At 38.3% G+C, this 18,001-nt stretch overlaps 1 protein-coding gene across 1 annotated transcript in view; it reads right to left on the bottom strand.

The window, feature by feature from the left end:
• Positions 1-18,001, bottom strand: part of ITPR3 (inositol 1,4,5-trisphosphate receptor type 3) — a 141,492-nt gene that overhangs the window by 16,607 nt on the left and 106,884 nt on the right. The window contains 12 exon segments of the mRNA XM_032217856.1: positions 576-740; positions 1,437-1,609; positions 2,247-2,372; positions 3,851-4,043; positions 5,889-5,999; positions 8,322-8,408; positions 9,949-10,050; positions 12,662-12,757; positions 15,301-15,411; positions 15,991-16,191; positions 16,772-16,959; positions 17,645-17,819. Coding sequence (XP_032073747.1) covers positions 576-740; positions 1,437-1,609; positions 2,247-2,372; positions 3,851-4,043; positions 5,889-5,999; positions 8,322-8,408; positions 9,949-10,050; positions 12,662-12,757; positions 15,301-15,411; positions 15,991-16,191; positions 16,772-16,959; positions 17,645-17,819 — 1,728 coding nt within the window.

Raw genomic sequence — 18,001 nt, 5'->3', positions numbered from 1 at the left:
CAGAACTTCATCCCGCTGACCTTCTGAAAAACACTCAAAATATTTTCTTTTTTTCAGCAAGACTGGGGATTCTCTGGTAATAGGGAGCCCATGTATTTGTTGTATTATATGTAATATTTTCTCTCACAAAATCCTGCAATATTTTCTTTCTTGTGGTCTTGTTTTTAATCCATGTTTTTATTTAATTGTTTTTAATTGGGTCTGTAGTTTTAATAGTAGACTTTATTGTACATGTGTCCAGGATCACATCATGTGAGATGGCCACTATATAAATTTGACAAACATACAAATAAACTTACGATTGAGTAGCTGTAGTACATTATTGTGAGTATCAGCATTCCCATTATATTGATAAATACACTGTGTAACTCTGAAAATATCTTACAATTTCATAGATCCTGAACAAATGTTAGCTTCTGTCTGCTAAATTCTCCAATCTAAATTATATTTCTTCTTACGCAACTTATAAAATTGCAGACACCCACAAAAGTAGACAAAATGCAGAGTAAGAAAAAGCAAGGGGAACAAAATCATATTTTTTTTCCTTAATGACTATGATGATAAGATTATTGTACCAGGATGCTGTAGAAAAGTTCATGTACAAAAAGCCCCAAGACGCTGGTCAAGATATAGGCGACATGATAAAGAAATTCCATGTCCATGATCATGGCTTTATATCCTCGGATGAATGTCCCACGATTGCCAACAAAGCTTACTACAAATACAATCTTATTTGTCAGCTGCAAAACAATCAAAAGATAGATATAGTTGAGGGCAAATATTATGTTAATGAGATGCTGCACTATTTGACTTTTTAAAAAATTAATTCTAATATAAATCTACTTGTATTTTTAATCTTTTTCATTTGTCCGCAAAGAAACATCTTAATTCTATGACTGATCCCTGACACATACCCTGGTAATGTAGTCCTTGACTTAACAACACTTAGTGTTGTTAATAGTTAGTGACTATTTAAAGTTACAACAGTACTGAAAAAAATGACTTATGACCATTTTTCACACTTTACAACTCTTGTAGCAGCACCATGGTCATGTGATCAAAATTTGGATGCTTGGCAACTGGTTTATATTTATGACAATTGCTGTATCCCAGGGTCATATGACCTGACAAGCCAGGTCAATGAGGAGGCCAGATTCACTTAACAAATTGCAATCGTGCCTTTAATGAATGTGGCAAGCAAGGTCGCAAAATGAGCCAAAACTCTCTTTAAAAACTGTCTCACTTAGCAAAAGAAATTTGGGGCTCAATTATAGTCATAAGTCAAGGACTACCGGTATGGTACAACTTTATCTCCCATCTAAGATACCATAACATCATGTTCTATCTAGCAATACGTCCTACTCAGTTCAAGAGAACTTCTGAACATAAATAAGCATCCCAACCTAAGCTGATTTTTGGGTAACCAATTGACTTACATTGAGAGCTCCCAGTATGTTCAGAGTGAGGCCGATGCCTAGATGATAGATGCATCGCAAAATCAGTGCCACAAGGAGTGGTCGGAGGCCATAGCGCTGAGTAAACAGAGCCATGATGGAAAAGCAGATTAAAAGCCAGGAAAGCAAAGGAATCAATGGGGAATCCAGCAATCCTAGATAATTAAGAGACAAACTCAAATATGTATAGTATTTATTAATAACATAGCGCTCATATAGCTGAAAATAACAGCACATGGTGACTATTCCTGATCATTAACTGTCAGAGAAGTCAGCCAGTTATCAAGCACCCAATGCAAGAAGTGGCTTGAGCAGAATTGTGCAGGTAAACTGCACCTGCATGACTAGGAGTCCTGATAGGCAACAAAGATATCAATGTCTTACTGTATAGCTCTAATCATGTACAATGGCATCACTGAATTGTATTAAATAGACCATGTCCTGATTCAGCTGTCTTAACATATTTATACTGTTTTCATCCTTAGCTCACTGACTGTTGCCAGCAAAGCACCCCCTGAAGTGAAAATGACACCTTTGTTTTAGAAATCTGCATAACATCTGAATGGAGCAGCACCTCTTACTAGGAAGCAGGCTAACCGGAGACATGTTAATTTTGCAGACACGCTACTTCTGAAGAGTTGCATTCCCCACAATGTTCAGGGGGCAATGCATAATGATTGTCAAAAGAAAGACTACATTACAATTGGTCTAAGAGGATACCAGTGTTCAGTATCTCTATGAATGGCAAAAGTAGAGGTAAAAAAAAAAAGTCAAGCGAGAGTGAATACCTACCCATTGAGGAAGCCTCAACATAAGGGTAGAAAAAAGCAATGATGATGTTTATGAAGACAGCCAGATTGAAGGAAATACTTCCCCAAAGCGTCATTCTGCGAGAGAACCAGTACATCAATCTATTGCCTATGAAAACAGACGCAAAGTTAAGTAAATCTCATGCTTCTAAGTAGCAGCACAAGCTTCCCCAGAGTTCTAGCAATCTTATTGCAAATATTCACCAGGCCAGGGATCAATATACTTGTTTCCTCAACTCAACTGCAAACAGCATCAATTGCCTGAAAATGGGACACAATTTCCAAATGCTGTCATATGTGAGTTTATCAAAACACAGGGTAATGCAGCAAACGCAGCTGAACAAGCATTATGTCTTCATTTTATTTCTGCTGCCTTTATCATCTGTGGAACACTGCATTCATATATCAATGCTTAAAGGGACACACAATCAACCAGAGCAGGCAGCACAAAATTACAAAACCTGATGATGCCATGCCATTGTTGCAGGGTTGGAAAGGGCTGCTAGCACTGACTAAGCGTTTAAAAGAAAATCGGCATAATTTAATTAGATTTTCTAGTATTAGTAAGCTGGCTAGCCAGCCTTTCCCTCATCTTCATGGAATGTCTTATTTTGGAAACATTCCCAGGCTATTAGTTCTACTTTAGATGTTTCAAGGCCAGCAAACATATTAGAGAAAGCTGAATAAGCAGGGAGACTATTCAGAGTTAGCAATAAATATGGAAGGAAATAATTGTATGCCAGGATTGTGAAACAGAAGTTTTTTGTTTTCAACAAAATGAGGGGGGGGGGGGGGCGGGGAGATCACAGTTAGGCTGCACACTCCCCTTTGGGCACCTGAATGCAACATAATGAGGCACGTACAAAATGGGCAGGGCTTGCATTGCCACAATGCACCCTGCTGTCGTCAGTCTGCCCTCATGGACACCAATGCAGATGCTGCTGGATGGTGGCACATCTTAATGCCAAGGTAGTTGACTCTGCCATCTCTCTTTAGTAAGCAACTTTCCAAATTGGGCAGAAAATTCCCACCCAAAATCTAAATTGTTTTCCAGATTTCCCCTAAGCCTACCAAAAACCAGATAGCAATAGCAATAGCAGTTAGACTTATATACCGCTTCATAGGGCTTTCAGCCCTCTCTAAGCGGTTTACAGAGTCAGCATATTGCCCCCAACAACAATCCGGGCCCTCATTTTACCCACCTCGGAAGGATGGAAGGCTGAGTCAACCCTGAGCCGGTGAGATTTGAACAGCCAAACTGCAGAACTGCAGTCAGCTGAAGTAGCCTGCAGTGCTGCATTTAACCACTGCGCCACTTCGGCTCCTATGTGGGTAGCTGCCAATTTCTCAACAATTGTAACCTGCGATTGCCTGCATGAAATGATTTTTTTTTTTTTAATTGGAGCGCAGTATACAAGACTTCAACACTTCGGTTTCAAAGAGAGAAAAAGAGAAAAAGAGAGGTTTCGGTGATATTGCTACTTGACAGATGCTGCATAATGCTGTAGGAACCAAACCAGCATGTAGTCTGGTGCTCTTCAAATCACCATCTGAAGGAGAAATCCCATTGCCTTTTTCCAGACTTACTGCGCAGTTTCCTTTGCCATTCCATTTCATTGTGGAGAAAGGATGACTGCTCAAAAAAGTCACTGACTTTACTGCCCTGCTCATCCTGCTCTGTAGTGGTAAATAGACGGTTTTTTGTCTCTTTGGTCAGGAACTGGCAGATGCTAGGCACTGGAAAGATAATCTGTTCCATACTTCGATCCAAGCGTACAATCTAGAGAAAAATTGAGTTTTAAGTTATATTTCTCCTGCAATTCTTAGATTTAAAAATTTTGCAAATGACCTACATGTCTAACCAAGTCCATTCTGATGGTTCGGTATATTCATGCTCACTATTATATTGCAGTATCTGTTGCTAGCCACTGTGGCAATATTATCCTACGCTCTAGTGCAAAGCCTTAGGGACATAGTATTCCCGCTTAATTTCTTGGAAATTCTGTCAGATAATTCATTTGTCTATAATTATGTTATCATTCGACATTAAAGATCTAAGTTAACATCTCAAGATGATCTTGTGTCTAGAGTTTTTGAATAACTGTCTAGTCCCCTGATGGTGAACTCATGGCACGTGTGCCCACAGGTGGCACGCGGAGGCATCTCTGCTGGCATGAGAGCCATCGCACAGCTCAGCTCCACTGCGCATGTGTGCATGCCTCCCACCAACCAGCTGATCTCTGCCACCGGCCAGCCGGTCTCTGCCAGGCTTGCAGGAGATGCACGCGCATGTGCGGGAATTCGGGCAGCATTGGAGGGGTGTCCCCCAATGCCCTGTTTTTGGTCCCAAAAGGTTTCAGGGTGGCCTGCTAGACCCAAAATGGGACGTAGGGGGTCATGCGTGCATGCATGAGAGCGTATTGCATTATGGGTGTGAGCACACATACGTGCACTGTCACACACAAACACGATTTCAGCACGCAAGGACAAAAAGGTTAGCCATTACTAGTCTTGGCCTGTTAAGGGCTGGATGAGGGATAATAAAAAATGAAACAGGCCATAGTTCTAAAGTAGTCGCAGGCCTGCCTATTGTGAATGCAGTTACATTCTCCTACAAAAAGTATTTGGAAATTCTTCTCAATTGAATCTCTTTCTGATTTTCCAGACTGAGGCAACAGCAATCATCTTTGGCTGATATGCCAACTGTATGCTTTTCTGAAAGCTACCGAATGATCTTAAAACTGTAGTTCTCATGCTGATAACTTCACTCTTGTAATGTACCTTTTGTGGGGCTGCCTTTCAGAAACTTTAGTCAATGCAAAGCTCAGAAGCCAGACTGATCTTGGGAGATTATCAAATGAAATAGGCCATTTACACATTCTTAAAAATGCTGCATTGTCAATTCTTTTCCAGGCAAAATACAAAGTGCTGGACATTATTTTTAAAGCCCTTGACAGCTTAAGTTCAGCCCTTTTAAGACAATTCCTCTTTCTATATTCATCCTTCACATGAATATCATCCAAGAAAGTTTGCCTTAGTTCAACTGGTACAACTTTTTCTATTTGTGCCCCAGGACATTGAGTTTACTCCCTGAAGTTATTCTGAGATGCATTAGAAGGGGAATATGGAGTTTAAGAGAAAATAACTGAGCAGAAAGAAATGAGGACTTTATAAGCAGTGAAAAGATAAAAGTCCTGCAAAAGTGTTAATGTAATATGACCTTACACAGGTCGGAATCAATTTCTTCAATTAATGGAGATTGCAATGCTGAAATTAATATTCTGTACCTGGTATGAAAAGATAATATGGTTCTTGGCCACCAACAAATGCAGAATTTAGAATTCCCAAATATAAGTTGACAACATCTCTGCAAACAATAGTTCACTTTAATTCTGTACTGCCACTTATATTCTGTGATATTGCAAGAGCCAAGCAAATGGTGGACAGAATTGCTACAGAAAAGCTGTTTGTTAAACTCCATTGATAGGTTGACCAGCTACATGTTATTAGATAAGGGAAGTTGACATTATATATAATTTCAGTAATCTTAAAAGTAAATCAGGCTTCTAGACATTAAAAAAAAACTAATTATATATAGAGCAAGTTCTGGGAAAGTGAACTTCACCTCTATCTGGGATGTGTGTTTTTCATAATAAGCTAATGGGTCTTCCTCTTCCTCTTGGACAGGAGTTGTCGACTTCAGCATCTGAGTCAGTTGCTTGTTGTGCAAAATAAGCTGCAAGAAAGCAAAGGAAAAATCATTTATATTTATAATTTATAGTAACTCAGAAATCAATTTAAAAACCCCAGGGGAATTGTTTTCAATTATAATTAACAGTACATTTTCTCATATTTACTAAAAATGAAAGGCTTTGGGGGAAGACTGGAGAAAAATATAGTTAATAAAGAGCAAACAGAGCTTGTGCTTCCTGTGGGAGACAGCTCTTCAATTTGTCACAGTAATTAAAGCCAAAGAGTAATAATCTGTAAAGTATAAATCATGAATCCCAAAAGAAATGGATTTACAATGAGTAGTGATCATGGTCTTGGACCTAAGCTATGTGAACAACAGACTGAACACAAAGCAATTGATTTTCTATCTCTAAAGATAAAGGGTGAGTTAGTTTAATTATAGGGATGTTTCTACATGAAGTCATATCCAAAGAAGCAAATAAGTGCTGTGCCCCATGAAAGTGATACAAGAATGCAAAAGTATTCAGTAAAGCCATCAATATAAGAGTTTTGTCGCTCTTCTGATCTAGTATAACATAGCATCCATACTGGAGTCACTAGAGTATGACTTCACTCATATTATAAACAAGAGCCTTTCATGAAAGATTGCCCCTACTTAAATACTGATGACAGCGGAAATATACAGGAAGAATTCATCACAGACCTGCATGTTCCATTGTAGCAAATAATATGGCATTGTTGTAAGAGAAAGAAGCCAAGATCACGGTTGCTTTCACATAGAGATAGGATCCATTTTTCTTATTAGAAAGGAAAATTGCCAATACTTAAGAGGCAAGTCAAAGTGAATTATAGGGTCATCGGCAGCCCCACTAATCATTAATAAAGATAGCTCTAAATGATCCAGTTCATGGTTTTCCTTGTTTTACTGCCTAATCTCTAGAAACTACAGTTGATTCAGAACCAATAAAATTCAACTTTCACCCTTCCCCCTTAACTAATATCCTTTGACTCCCAAGATCCAAGCTTTAGAAAAATTCCAAAACGTTCTATGGAAGGGATAATTTTATCTACTGTATTATCTAGTGTAATATTATACTGCGCTATAATAGAAGAAAGAAATGAAGCCTGACTGAATGTTTCAAGAAAATTAATGCTTTTAGATCTGAGGCTAAGTTTTCAGAACTGCTTTGCCCATTCACTTTCTTCCAACCACTAGAGAGACGGAACCAATTCTACTCTCATCTCTTCTTTGCCTTAAATTGCAAGTGCAATTTTATTGTATTATGTTACTATTTGCCTCAGCTACTAATTGTACAATTCATGATCTATTTCATATAGTGTCCCTCCAGTCCTATTGTCATAACTGACAATCCATACCTTTAAAAAAAAGTAGGCCTCTAACAGATATAACTACATCACATTATATGAAATAGCAAAACCATAGAAACAAATAATCACAAAGTGTCACAAATTGTCATCTAGCTCCATAAATAATGCAATTTTGTCACGTCCCTATAGTGTATTTGAACACTATCTAAACCCTATTTCCTTCCTCTTTGTCTATTTTCCCCAAAGTCCCTACCTCTTTTTCTATACTCTCTTTTTCCTCAATATACCACTCATTCTGCTGTCAGTATTATTATTACAGGTGATCAAACAGTCAGCCAGATGTTTAGAGTGAATTTGATATTTTTATCCATTTAGTTCTTCTCAACTGGGATAGACTGAAGTTGTTATTTGATGATGTTAAAAGTATCATCTTATTATTTAAATTTATTGGTTGCCCAATTCTGGTGGAATCTGAGCAGCATGCAACTAGAAAGAAACATAAAAACAGCTAAAAATATAAAATCAGACAAATGGCCCAAACTAACATTATAAATAACTAAAATGAAACCAAACAAGAAAATCAAGAAAACAGGAGCCTGAAACAAATCATAAACATCAAACCCAGGTGTGACACCAAAGCCAGGTTTCCAAAGGTCTCTGGAACCCAAAGAGAGAGGGGACCATACTGATCTTTGGGGGAATGCTGTTCCACAGGGTGGCCACTTTTAATATCAAAAAAGTGTCTTTCTGTTTTCTCATAGAAGGGCTGTTGCAAACATTATGATAGCAATAGTTTTGTTCTCCAGCATAACATGTTTATGTGTATATTGTAACCAAAGGTATCTCAATTAATTGGTATCTTTGATTCCATCGTCACAAAACAATTAGTTAAAAATGATTGAAACAGCTGGTCTTCATCCTCTCCAAATATGGGGAAAGGCCAATGGACTCTGTCACACAAGGATTGACACAATATCCAAATAGTATTTCCTAGCCATCTCCCTTTTTAATGGGAACATTCAAGTCAGTCATATACCATAGAAGAGATCCCTTCTTCCTCTTCCTCCTGAATCCGTTTCACAGGCTTTAAGAGATGCTGAAGATGCTTATTGTGTCGAGAAAGCTAAAATATAGAGAAACAACATATGCAGATTAACAATGGTATAGAACTTGATTGTTGTCTTTATTTTTTTAGAGGATTAAAACTTCCTTGAACTGAATCCTAAATTTCCAAAATTACTGCATTATAATGCAATCAACTATATCAATTCTCTTCTAAAACATGGTCTATTGCCATGATGGTGAATCTATGGCATTCGTGCCACAGGTGGCACACAGAGCCATATCAGTGGGCACACGAGCTCAGCTCTGGCACACATGCATGTGTTGGCCAGCTGATTTTTTGGTCTTCTGGGCCCACCAGAAGTTGGGAAATAGACTGTTTTTGGCCTCCAGAGGGCCTCTGGGGGAGGGAGAGGCCATTTTCGCCTCCGCCAAGCTTCTAGAAAGGGTCTGGAGCCTGGGGAGATCAAAACAGGGACCTTCCAGTCCAACTGGAAATTGGGAAACAAGCCGTTTTTGGCCTCCGGAGGGCCTCTGGGGGGGGTGGGGAAGGCACCCTTTGTGCTCTATTTTTTTAATATTATGTACTGTCTTATGCTTTTTGTCTTTGTACCCCCTTTCCCGTGTTTTTGTAAGCCGCCCTGAGTCCCCTCAGGGAAAAGGGCGGCCTATAAATTATAATAAATCTACAAATCTACAAATTTTTTGCCTTCCCCAAGCTCCTAGAAAGGGTCTGGAGCCTGGGGAGGGTGAAACTGGGTCCATTATGCAATTGCATGCCAAAAGCGGGGGTCACACAGGGGGGGTGTCTCACACACACATATGTAGGTGGGGGCACATAGAATTATGAGAGTGGGCACACGTGTGCACAACATCCCCGCACTCCCTCCACTTTTGGCACGCGATGGCAAAAAGGTTAGTCATCACTGGTCTATTGTATGGACTGTTCATTTAAACCATGTCCAGTTTAATTGTTAACTTTCCACTGGATTCTAAGGATGATTTAGGCATGATAATTACAATAGGATAATGACTTTCTCTAGGTATTTCTCATTGTGGGGTGAGTTATACTTAGAGCTCATATAAACAAATAAATGTCCCACTTGCTTTTCTCTTTTTTTTTTCTTTTCTATGCTGTGACAACTACATCTACCTTAATAAGTTACATCCTTGTTCTTTGCTGAATAATTAGGATTATGAGATACTGTAAGATTACAAGACAACACAACAGAACATAATCACACAAAATTATCTGAAAAAAACCTGTCATACTATGAGTAAATATTTAGGAAGGGTTATATACTCAACACTTAATGATCAATCATTTTGGGAAGCTGAAAGAAAACAAGAACTCCCAACCCTTTCCTTCTGAAGAAAGTAAATTATAACTTATCTATTGATCGAGATTGAAGTGCTAGCCAAATTGCAAATGAAGCTAAAATTTTCCTATGATGGCTTTAATTAAACATTTAATTAATCTGGACAGGCCATTCAGTGTAATAAATGTGGGAGAAAGACCCCTTTCTAATTTATCATACCAAAGCACTACAGCACAACAAGACAGAGAAATTTATAGTAAGTAATAAATAAATCTATGATACCTGTAAAGCCAAAATATAGATGTTGTGTCCAACTTCCCGAGGAGAAACCTCAGAGTTTTCACATTCCTCTTCTTCAATGTAAGCTGTCTTAATGACATCAACCTGCAAAATAAGGTACAGAAAATCAAAATTGGGTGCAGCAAGGACTGTACTATAATGACTTCATATAAACAGGATGTAACAATGTATGGTAAAGTTGTCATATAAACATAGACCTACAATTTACTATGGGATTTGATATTATATGAATTTCAATTCATTCTAAATAAAAACATTGTTCTCGTTTGGAAATACTAAAATTTTCAGATGAAAGAAATTAGGCCTGATTAGAACTTGCAGAAGTCTTATGGTAGAATTAATGCATTAAACAATTCCTTATTGCATCTATATGGTTGCCCTTTCCTTTCTAAAGTTGACAAATTCAAATTTTCCAAACTAATCATTTATACCATTCTGATCCTTACTGAACATTTCCAAATACTTGGAAGAGTTTAATATAGTGCTATTAATATTTTTTAACTACTGACTGGGGATGTATAAATCAGTCCATATGTGATTCATGCCAGCTTCACATGTATTATTTAATCATTAATCTGTTTTCTCAGAAATATGTAATATTCTATGATTTTTGTAAAAATAAAATCATATTTTATATATTTTGTATGTGACTTTATCTCATAGTATATGATTATTTTCCAAATATTCACATTTCATCTACTCCTTCAAAATATGCATAATAGTATGCAATTTTTTAGTTGAGAAATATTTTAAAACAGATATTAAGAGACAGCAAAAATTATATAGTCACCTATGTTTCAACAGATTATATATTTTATTTGAAATGAAATCTATGAAGGGTTTTTCTAGTATCCCAACTACTTTTAACACCCTTATTCTTGAATTAGCTGAAACAGGACCATGAGTTCACTATGGTTGATAAATCTCTTAAGATTTTCAGTTGATTTTGTCAATGAAAAAAAAGGCTGATATCATGATTTAAAAAGTTTTCAATGAGAGTATATCCATCTATCACAATGAAGGTTTATATTGAAACAAAAAACTATGAGGGTTTACTTCAGTCTGGTATAATAGATATCTCCAAGAGTGAAAAAGTGCCCACATTCCAATTTTTAGATGCCATCTTTAACTTAACAATTTAGAATAGAATAGAATAAACAGAGTTGGAAAGAGCCTTGGAGGTCTTCTAGTCCAACTCCCTGCCTAGGCAGGAAACCACACACCACTTCAGAAAAATGGTTATCCAACATCTTCTTTAAAACTTCCAGTGTTGGAGCATTCACAACAAATTGCTGAGGCAAGCTGTTCCACTGATTAATTGTTCTAACTATAAGGAAATTTCTCCTCAGTTCTAAGTTGCTTCTCTCCTTGATTAGTTTCCACCCATTGCTTCTTGTTCTACCCTCAGATGCTTTGGAGAATAGTTTAACTCCCTCTTCTTTGTGGCAACCCGAGATATTGGAACACTGCTATCATGTCTCCCCTAGTCCTTCTTTTCATTAAACTGGACATACCCAGTTACTGCAATCGTTTTTCATATGATTTAGCCTCCAGTCCCTTAATTATCTTTATTGCTCTTCTCTGCATTCTTTCTAGAATCTCAATATCTTTTTTACATCATGGTGACCAAAACTGAATGCAGTATTCCAAGTGTGGCCTTACCAAGGCATTATAAAGTGGTATTAACACTTCACATAATCTTGATTCTATCCCTCTGTTTATGTAGCCTAGAACTGTGTTGGCTTTTCGGGGAGCTGCTGCACACAGCTAGCTCATATTTAAATGGTTGTCCACTAGGACTCCAAGATCCCTCTCACAGTTACTACTATTGAGCAAGATACCACCTATACTGTACCAGTGCATTTTATTTTTCTTGCCTAAATAGCAACCATGCAGCTCTAACAAGTCAAAAAAATTCTATGGAGATTCTCAATCATCCAGGTCATGGTTCTCTCAAAAGTGCTTTTTTAAGAGGCAACTGGATTTTCTGGTTTTTCTTTGAAGATGTTTCACTTCTCATCCAAGAAGCTTCTTCACCTCTGACTGGATGGTGGGAAATGGAAGGATTTATATTCCTTTTTTCATTGAGAAGTTGGAGTCCTGCAGGAACTTCCTGTCCTGTGTCCCTTTACTATTGAACACAGATGGAGGTGGTTAAGGAGGAGGTGTCTGCATCTCAAACTGAAATGCAAATGAGTCCTGTAGTCTGCAATTTTTCTGGAAATTCATTCATACTCCCGCACCATTTGAAGAGTGCTCATCCCAAAATGCACAGCTAAACTTCTATGGAGATTCTCAGTCATCCAGGTCATGACTGTCCCACAGGTGCTTTTTCAAGAGGCAACTGGGCTTTCTGTTTTTTCTTGGAAGAAAAAGGAGGAGTATCAATCCTTCCATTCCCTACCATCCAGTCAGAACTGAAGAAGCTTCTTGGATGAGAAGCAAAATGTCTTCAAAGAAAAAACAGAAAGTCCAGTTGCCTCTTGAAAAAGCACCTTCGGGAAAAGTCAAAAAAATATTAACAACATTGTACACAAAGAAATACAAAATGTTGCTAAGGAATTATATTCCTGTTGATTTTTAACTTTCTCAGGGATCTTCAATGAACTCCAGATGCCTTCCCTTTTAAAAAAAATATATTAAAATTTCAAAAACAGTGAATACTAAAATTCCTAAACCGCTGTGTCTTCCTTACCAATTCCTGGGGACGGAGGCTGATGAGAATCCGCTCAGCATTCTCGCTGTCGTGCCTGCTCTCCATCAGGGCTAGCAAAAGTTTGGAGGCATTATCCTGATAAAAAGACAGCAGACATGTATTGAAAGCACATGGATACTGAAATAATCCAACTTAACCTATTCCGTAAAAAAAAAACCCCACCCTTCTTTTATTAAGATACTTTGTAATACAAATTCTGAATCAGCACATAAAGGTGAAGTTTAGACAAAATTCCTGCAATAGGCTTTACATAAATGCCATACTTCAATGATAGAGCATGTACTGTACAGGTAATCCTTGACTTATGAACACAGCTGAGCCCCAAATTTCCATTGCCAAGCAAAACAGTTGCTAAGTGAGTTTTGTCCCATTTTACGACCTTTCTTGCCACAGTTGTTAAATGTACCCCTGCAGTTGTGAGGTTAGTAACACGGTTGTGAAGTGAATCTGGCTTCCCCATTGACTTTGCTTGTCAGAAGGTCACAAAAAGGTGACCACATGACCACAGGACACTGCAGCCATCATAAATAAAGGCCAGTTATCAAGCATCCGAATTTTGATCACATGACCATGGGGTGCTGTAATGGTCATGTGAAAAAATGGTCATAAGCTCACTTTTTTCAGTGCTGTTGTAACTGAACCATCGGTAAACAAATAGTTGTTAAATCAAGGACTACTTGTATGTGGTCCTTGGTTAAATGCATAGCCCCTCCTGTTAAAAAGGAGTATCAAGGCTGAACGTTATTACCAATGTAAGGAAATAATTCTGCATTAGACAGAAGAATAGTCTTATGTGTTCACATTATTTTATCACCTCTTCACACTCATAGCTTGCTTCCAATTTATATTTGGATAAATGGATATGAATAAATATGTAAATAAAAAGGGAAACAAGCATACTGTTGCAAGAAAAAGTATGTGAACCCCTTGGGATTATGTGGAGTTTTGCATGAATTGGTCATAAAATGTGCTCTGAACTTCATTTAAGTCACAACAATAGAAAAACACAGTCTGCTGAAAATAATACTACACAAACATTAGATGTTGCCATGGATTAATTGAACATAACATGTAAACATTCACAGTGCAGGGAGGAAAAAGTAGCCTCTAACCTAATGACTTCTCCAAGAGCTAATTGGAGCCAGGAGTGAACCAACCTTAACTCCAATCAGTGTGATGATATTGGATGTGTTGCTGACACCTGTTCTACCCTTTAAAAACTGTTTTGGGTTTACTGGTTTCAAGAAGTACTGTCTGATGTGAACCATGCCTCGCAGAAAAGAGGTCTCAGAAGACCTATGATTTGTTGACTTGCATGAAGCTGGAAAGGGTTACAAAAGTATCTCCAAAAGCCTTGATGTTCATGTGTCCATGGTAAGACAGACTGTCTACAAATGGAGAAAGTTTAGCACTGTTGCTACTCTCCCTAGGTGTGGTCGTCCTGTAAAAATGACTGCAAGAGCACAGCGCAGAATGCTTCATGAGGTAAAGAAGAATCCTAGAGTGTCAGCTAAAGACCTACAGAAATGTCTGGCACATGTTAACATTTTTGTTGACACATCTATAAGGAAAACATTAAACAAGAATGGAGTACATGGGAGGACACCACGGAGGAAGCCATTGCTGTCCCAAAAAAATACTGCAGCACGTTTGAAGTTTGCAAAAGAGCACCTGGATGTTCCACAGCACTACTGGCAAAATATACTGTGGACAGATGAAACCAAAATTGAATTGTTTGGGAAAAATACACAACACTATGTGTGGAGAAAAAAAGGCACAGCACACCAACATCAAAACCTCATCCCCACTGTAAAACATTGCAGAGAGCGCATCATGGTTTGGGGCTGCTTTGCTGCCTCAGGGCCTGGATGGATTGTTGTCATTGATGGGAAAATGAATTCCAGAGTTTATCAAGACATTTTGCAGAAAAACGTATGACCATCTGTCCACCAACTGAAGCTCCGCAGAGCAACAGGACAATGACCCAAAGCAAGCATACAAGTAAGTCAACACAAAAATGGCTTCAACAGCACAGAATATGCCCTCTGGAGTGGCCCAGTCAGAGTGCTGATCTCAACCCGATTGAAATGCTGTGGCATGACCTTAAGAGAGTGATTCACACCAGACATCCCAAGAATATTGCTACACTGAAACAGTTTTGTGAAGAGGAGCGGTCCAAAATTACTCCAGATCGTTGTGCAGGTCTGATCTGCAACTACAGGAAACGTTTGGTTGAGGTTATTGCTGCCAAAGGAGGGTCAACCAGTTATTAAGTCCAACGGTTCACATACTTTTTCCTCCCTGCACTGTGAATGTTTACATGTTATGTTCAATTAAACCATGGCAACATCTAATGTTTGTGTAGTATTATTTTCAGCAGACTGTGTTTTTCTATTGTTGTGACTTAGATGAAGTTCAGAGCACATTTTATGACCAATTCATGCAAAACTCCATGTAATCTCAGGGGGTTCAAATACTTTTTCTTGCAACTGTATGCATACTTTATATAAAAAGCTAGTTCTATCTAACCCCAAGATCACAGAATACATAGACGTATTCCTTGTTATGTCCTTCATCCTTCCCCGCTCCATAAATGTATTTCTTGTTGCCCCACTTACCTTCAGCTGAAGAACCAAATCCATTCTATATTTGCAGAGCGGACTGATGTCATTGAGGATCAGGGCTGTGATTATATCAATGCCATTGGACTCATGAGTCACAATGCAGCTCTGTGGATTAATATATCAAGTTATCCAAATGGCTTGCAACTCATTACTGCCCCAAAATCCCTATTCCAGATGGTCAGAAATTACTGAAAACACTAATGTCTTGTTCAGCATCTTGAGCAAGAAATCAAAGCCAGTTCACTCTCCTCCTGGACAATTAATTTCTGTCAGAGTTTTTTGCAAAAATTCAAATCCAGAAACACACATAGATAACTGATGCAGTAGGACTCATTATCTTCTTTATATACATAAGAATAGATAAATAAATGTACAATACCAACAGGTGGTTCTTCCAAGTAAACTCAAGGCAGGAGAGTTACAGGCAAACATAAGGAGTGAGTTTCATATCAGCGGACAAGCCCAGCCAGACTGGTTGTTTACTTCTCAGAGCAGCAGACTGCTTACGTTTCTGTTTCAATTCTCTGCACAGACTCAGATCTATTTAAGCTCCCGTTGGCTGACTTAGCTGCTATGCCTATTCATTGGCTGACCTTGTTCCCATGTCTCGCCCAGTCATGAATATTTTAACAATTTGTTTCATTAAGAATCAATGTATTTTATCCACAAGTAGGATCACAGTACCTGGTTCTCATGGCAGGGTCCTTGGCAATATTCTGTCAGTGTCTCCAAAGTCTGAGTAATGAGGGCAACATTGTACTCATTGATATACAGCCCCAGTAAACCCAGCCGTCCTGTAGTGCTACCACACATAATATCCAGAAATTGCAGTGTTTCACACACCAAATTGTAGTTGGTCTTATTATTCTGGCAGCGGAGAAAGTTCTGTAAGATATAGAGTAAAACGTTAACAGGCAAATGTTTATGGAGATTCTCAGTCATCCAGGACATGGTTGTCCCAAAGGTGCTTTTTCAAGAGGCAACTTGACTTTCTTTGTTTTTCCTTGAAGCTGTTTCACTTCTTAGCCAAGAAGCTTCTTCAGTTCTGACTGAATGGCGGAGAATGGAAGGATTTATATTCCTTGCAGTTATCTGGTCATTAGCATTCTTTCTGAGAGTTATTGAGGCCACTTGGAGGTTTATCTGTGCCCTCAGGGTCACCTAAATAGTGCAAAGGGTGTGAAACCTTTTTGGGATTGCTGAAAGAATTGTGCTGAAAGAATTGTGTGGGAAGAGATAAAAGATCTCTAGGAGGAGGGAGTCTACAGTGATAGATACACTGCGATTTTGAACTAGTGACAAAGTTGCTAGTCCTAATTAGGGTCATTAAGTGAGGATTACCTATACATTACTCACCGCTCCAACTAAACAACTGGTAATTAGATATTCCTGCTGAAGTTATCAAATCACTGGAGTTACCAGAAGTTACCTAACCATGACACCCTATTCTCTGCAGAACACCTACCTGGAGATCCCGGTTGTGGTTTTCACACAGCAGCTGCAAGAAGCGAAGAATTGGCTCCATAATCAAGACTGACATACTCATTTCGTTATTCTGATTTCTGTCTCTTGCATCATGGGCTGAATGGAAGCCTACACCCATTGCATAACGGGATGATGGTGCATTAGGCAACATAAAAGTTGTTACTCGTCCTGCAAACAAGAACTCTGATCATTTGCCAGCATGCATGCAGGCTGCTTTATTTATCTAAAAACGCTAAACCAAGATGTATCCTGCCCAATCTCTTTAAAGGAAGCCCTATCAGCATGCATCTCTGTTTATACTTCTTCCTGTAAGAAAGCAGGCCTCTTTAAATTGTGTCAAAGGCAAACAAAACATTCCTCTGACACTTCACTAAACAAACCTCTTTAAACTATGTAATGCAGAGATACAAGACGTATTTATTCATTATCCAAAGCCTAATAGGCACTGGGAAATTGAACTTGGAAAGTGTTTCAGGCTGACAATAATTATACCACCGGTCATCTACACACACAATAATTAGATGTTATTGTCAACCTATACTACTAAAGCAGTTTTTCAAGCAAAGCTGTGATTTGGTTTTCAGGAACTAAAGATGCTAAACTAGCAATGTCCAAGTACATCTTACATTTTCTGAATACCTAAAAGAAAAACACTATCAATAAAAATGGAAAAGAGAATGTTAATAAAATTCAGGACAGATATTACTTAAGAAATGGTTATTACTCTCCAGTTTTGAAATCCAAGGATTAATTGTTATGGGGCTAAGAAATGCTCAGAGATAGTTACGATTCAGACAGACTTAAGACTTCCCGAGCCAAATTGTCAGATCAAACAATATCATTTCTCACATACCTTTGCTGTTGTGATCAGGAGAATCCTTGTCTTCTCTAGGCTTGTTGCCAATATCACTCATATTCACTGTCACAGTGGACTTAACCTCTTGCTGTGCCTTCTTCATCCGGTCATGAAGAACTTTAAAGAACTTTTCTGACTTTTTATCACTGGTCATCAAGTTATAGAATGATTTCTTCGGAGACAAGCAAAAAGAGCAAAAACAGGTGCAATGATTATACTTTCCCAAACTGGTACCTCCAAATGTATTGATCTCACAATTTAAAACATTAGGAGGGCATTTGATAATTCTCCATATTTTGTCAGATCATCATCAAGTGCGCCCATAGATGTTAAACTCCACATTGATGTTAACAT

This window comes from Thamnophis elegans, chromosome 5 (genome assembly GCF_009769535.1).
Source record: "Thamnophis elegans isolate rThaEle1 chromosome 5, rThaEle1.pri, whole genome shotgun sequence".
Taxonomy (NCBI): Eukaryota; Metazoa; Chordata; class Lepidosauria; order Squamata; family Colubridae; genus Thamnophis; species Thamnophis elegans.
Note: the sequence above shows the minus strand (reverse complement) of the source record. Positions and strands in the feature narration are given on the sequence as shown.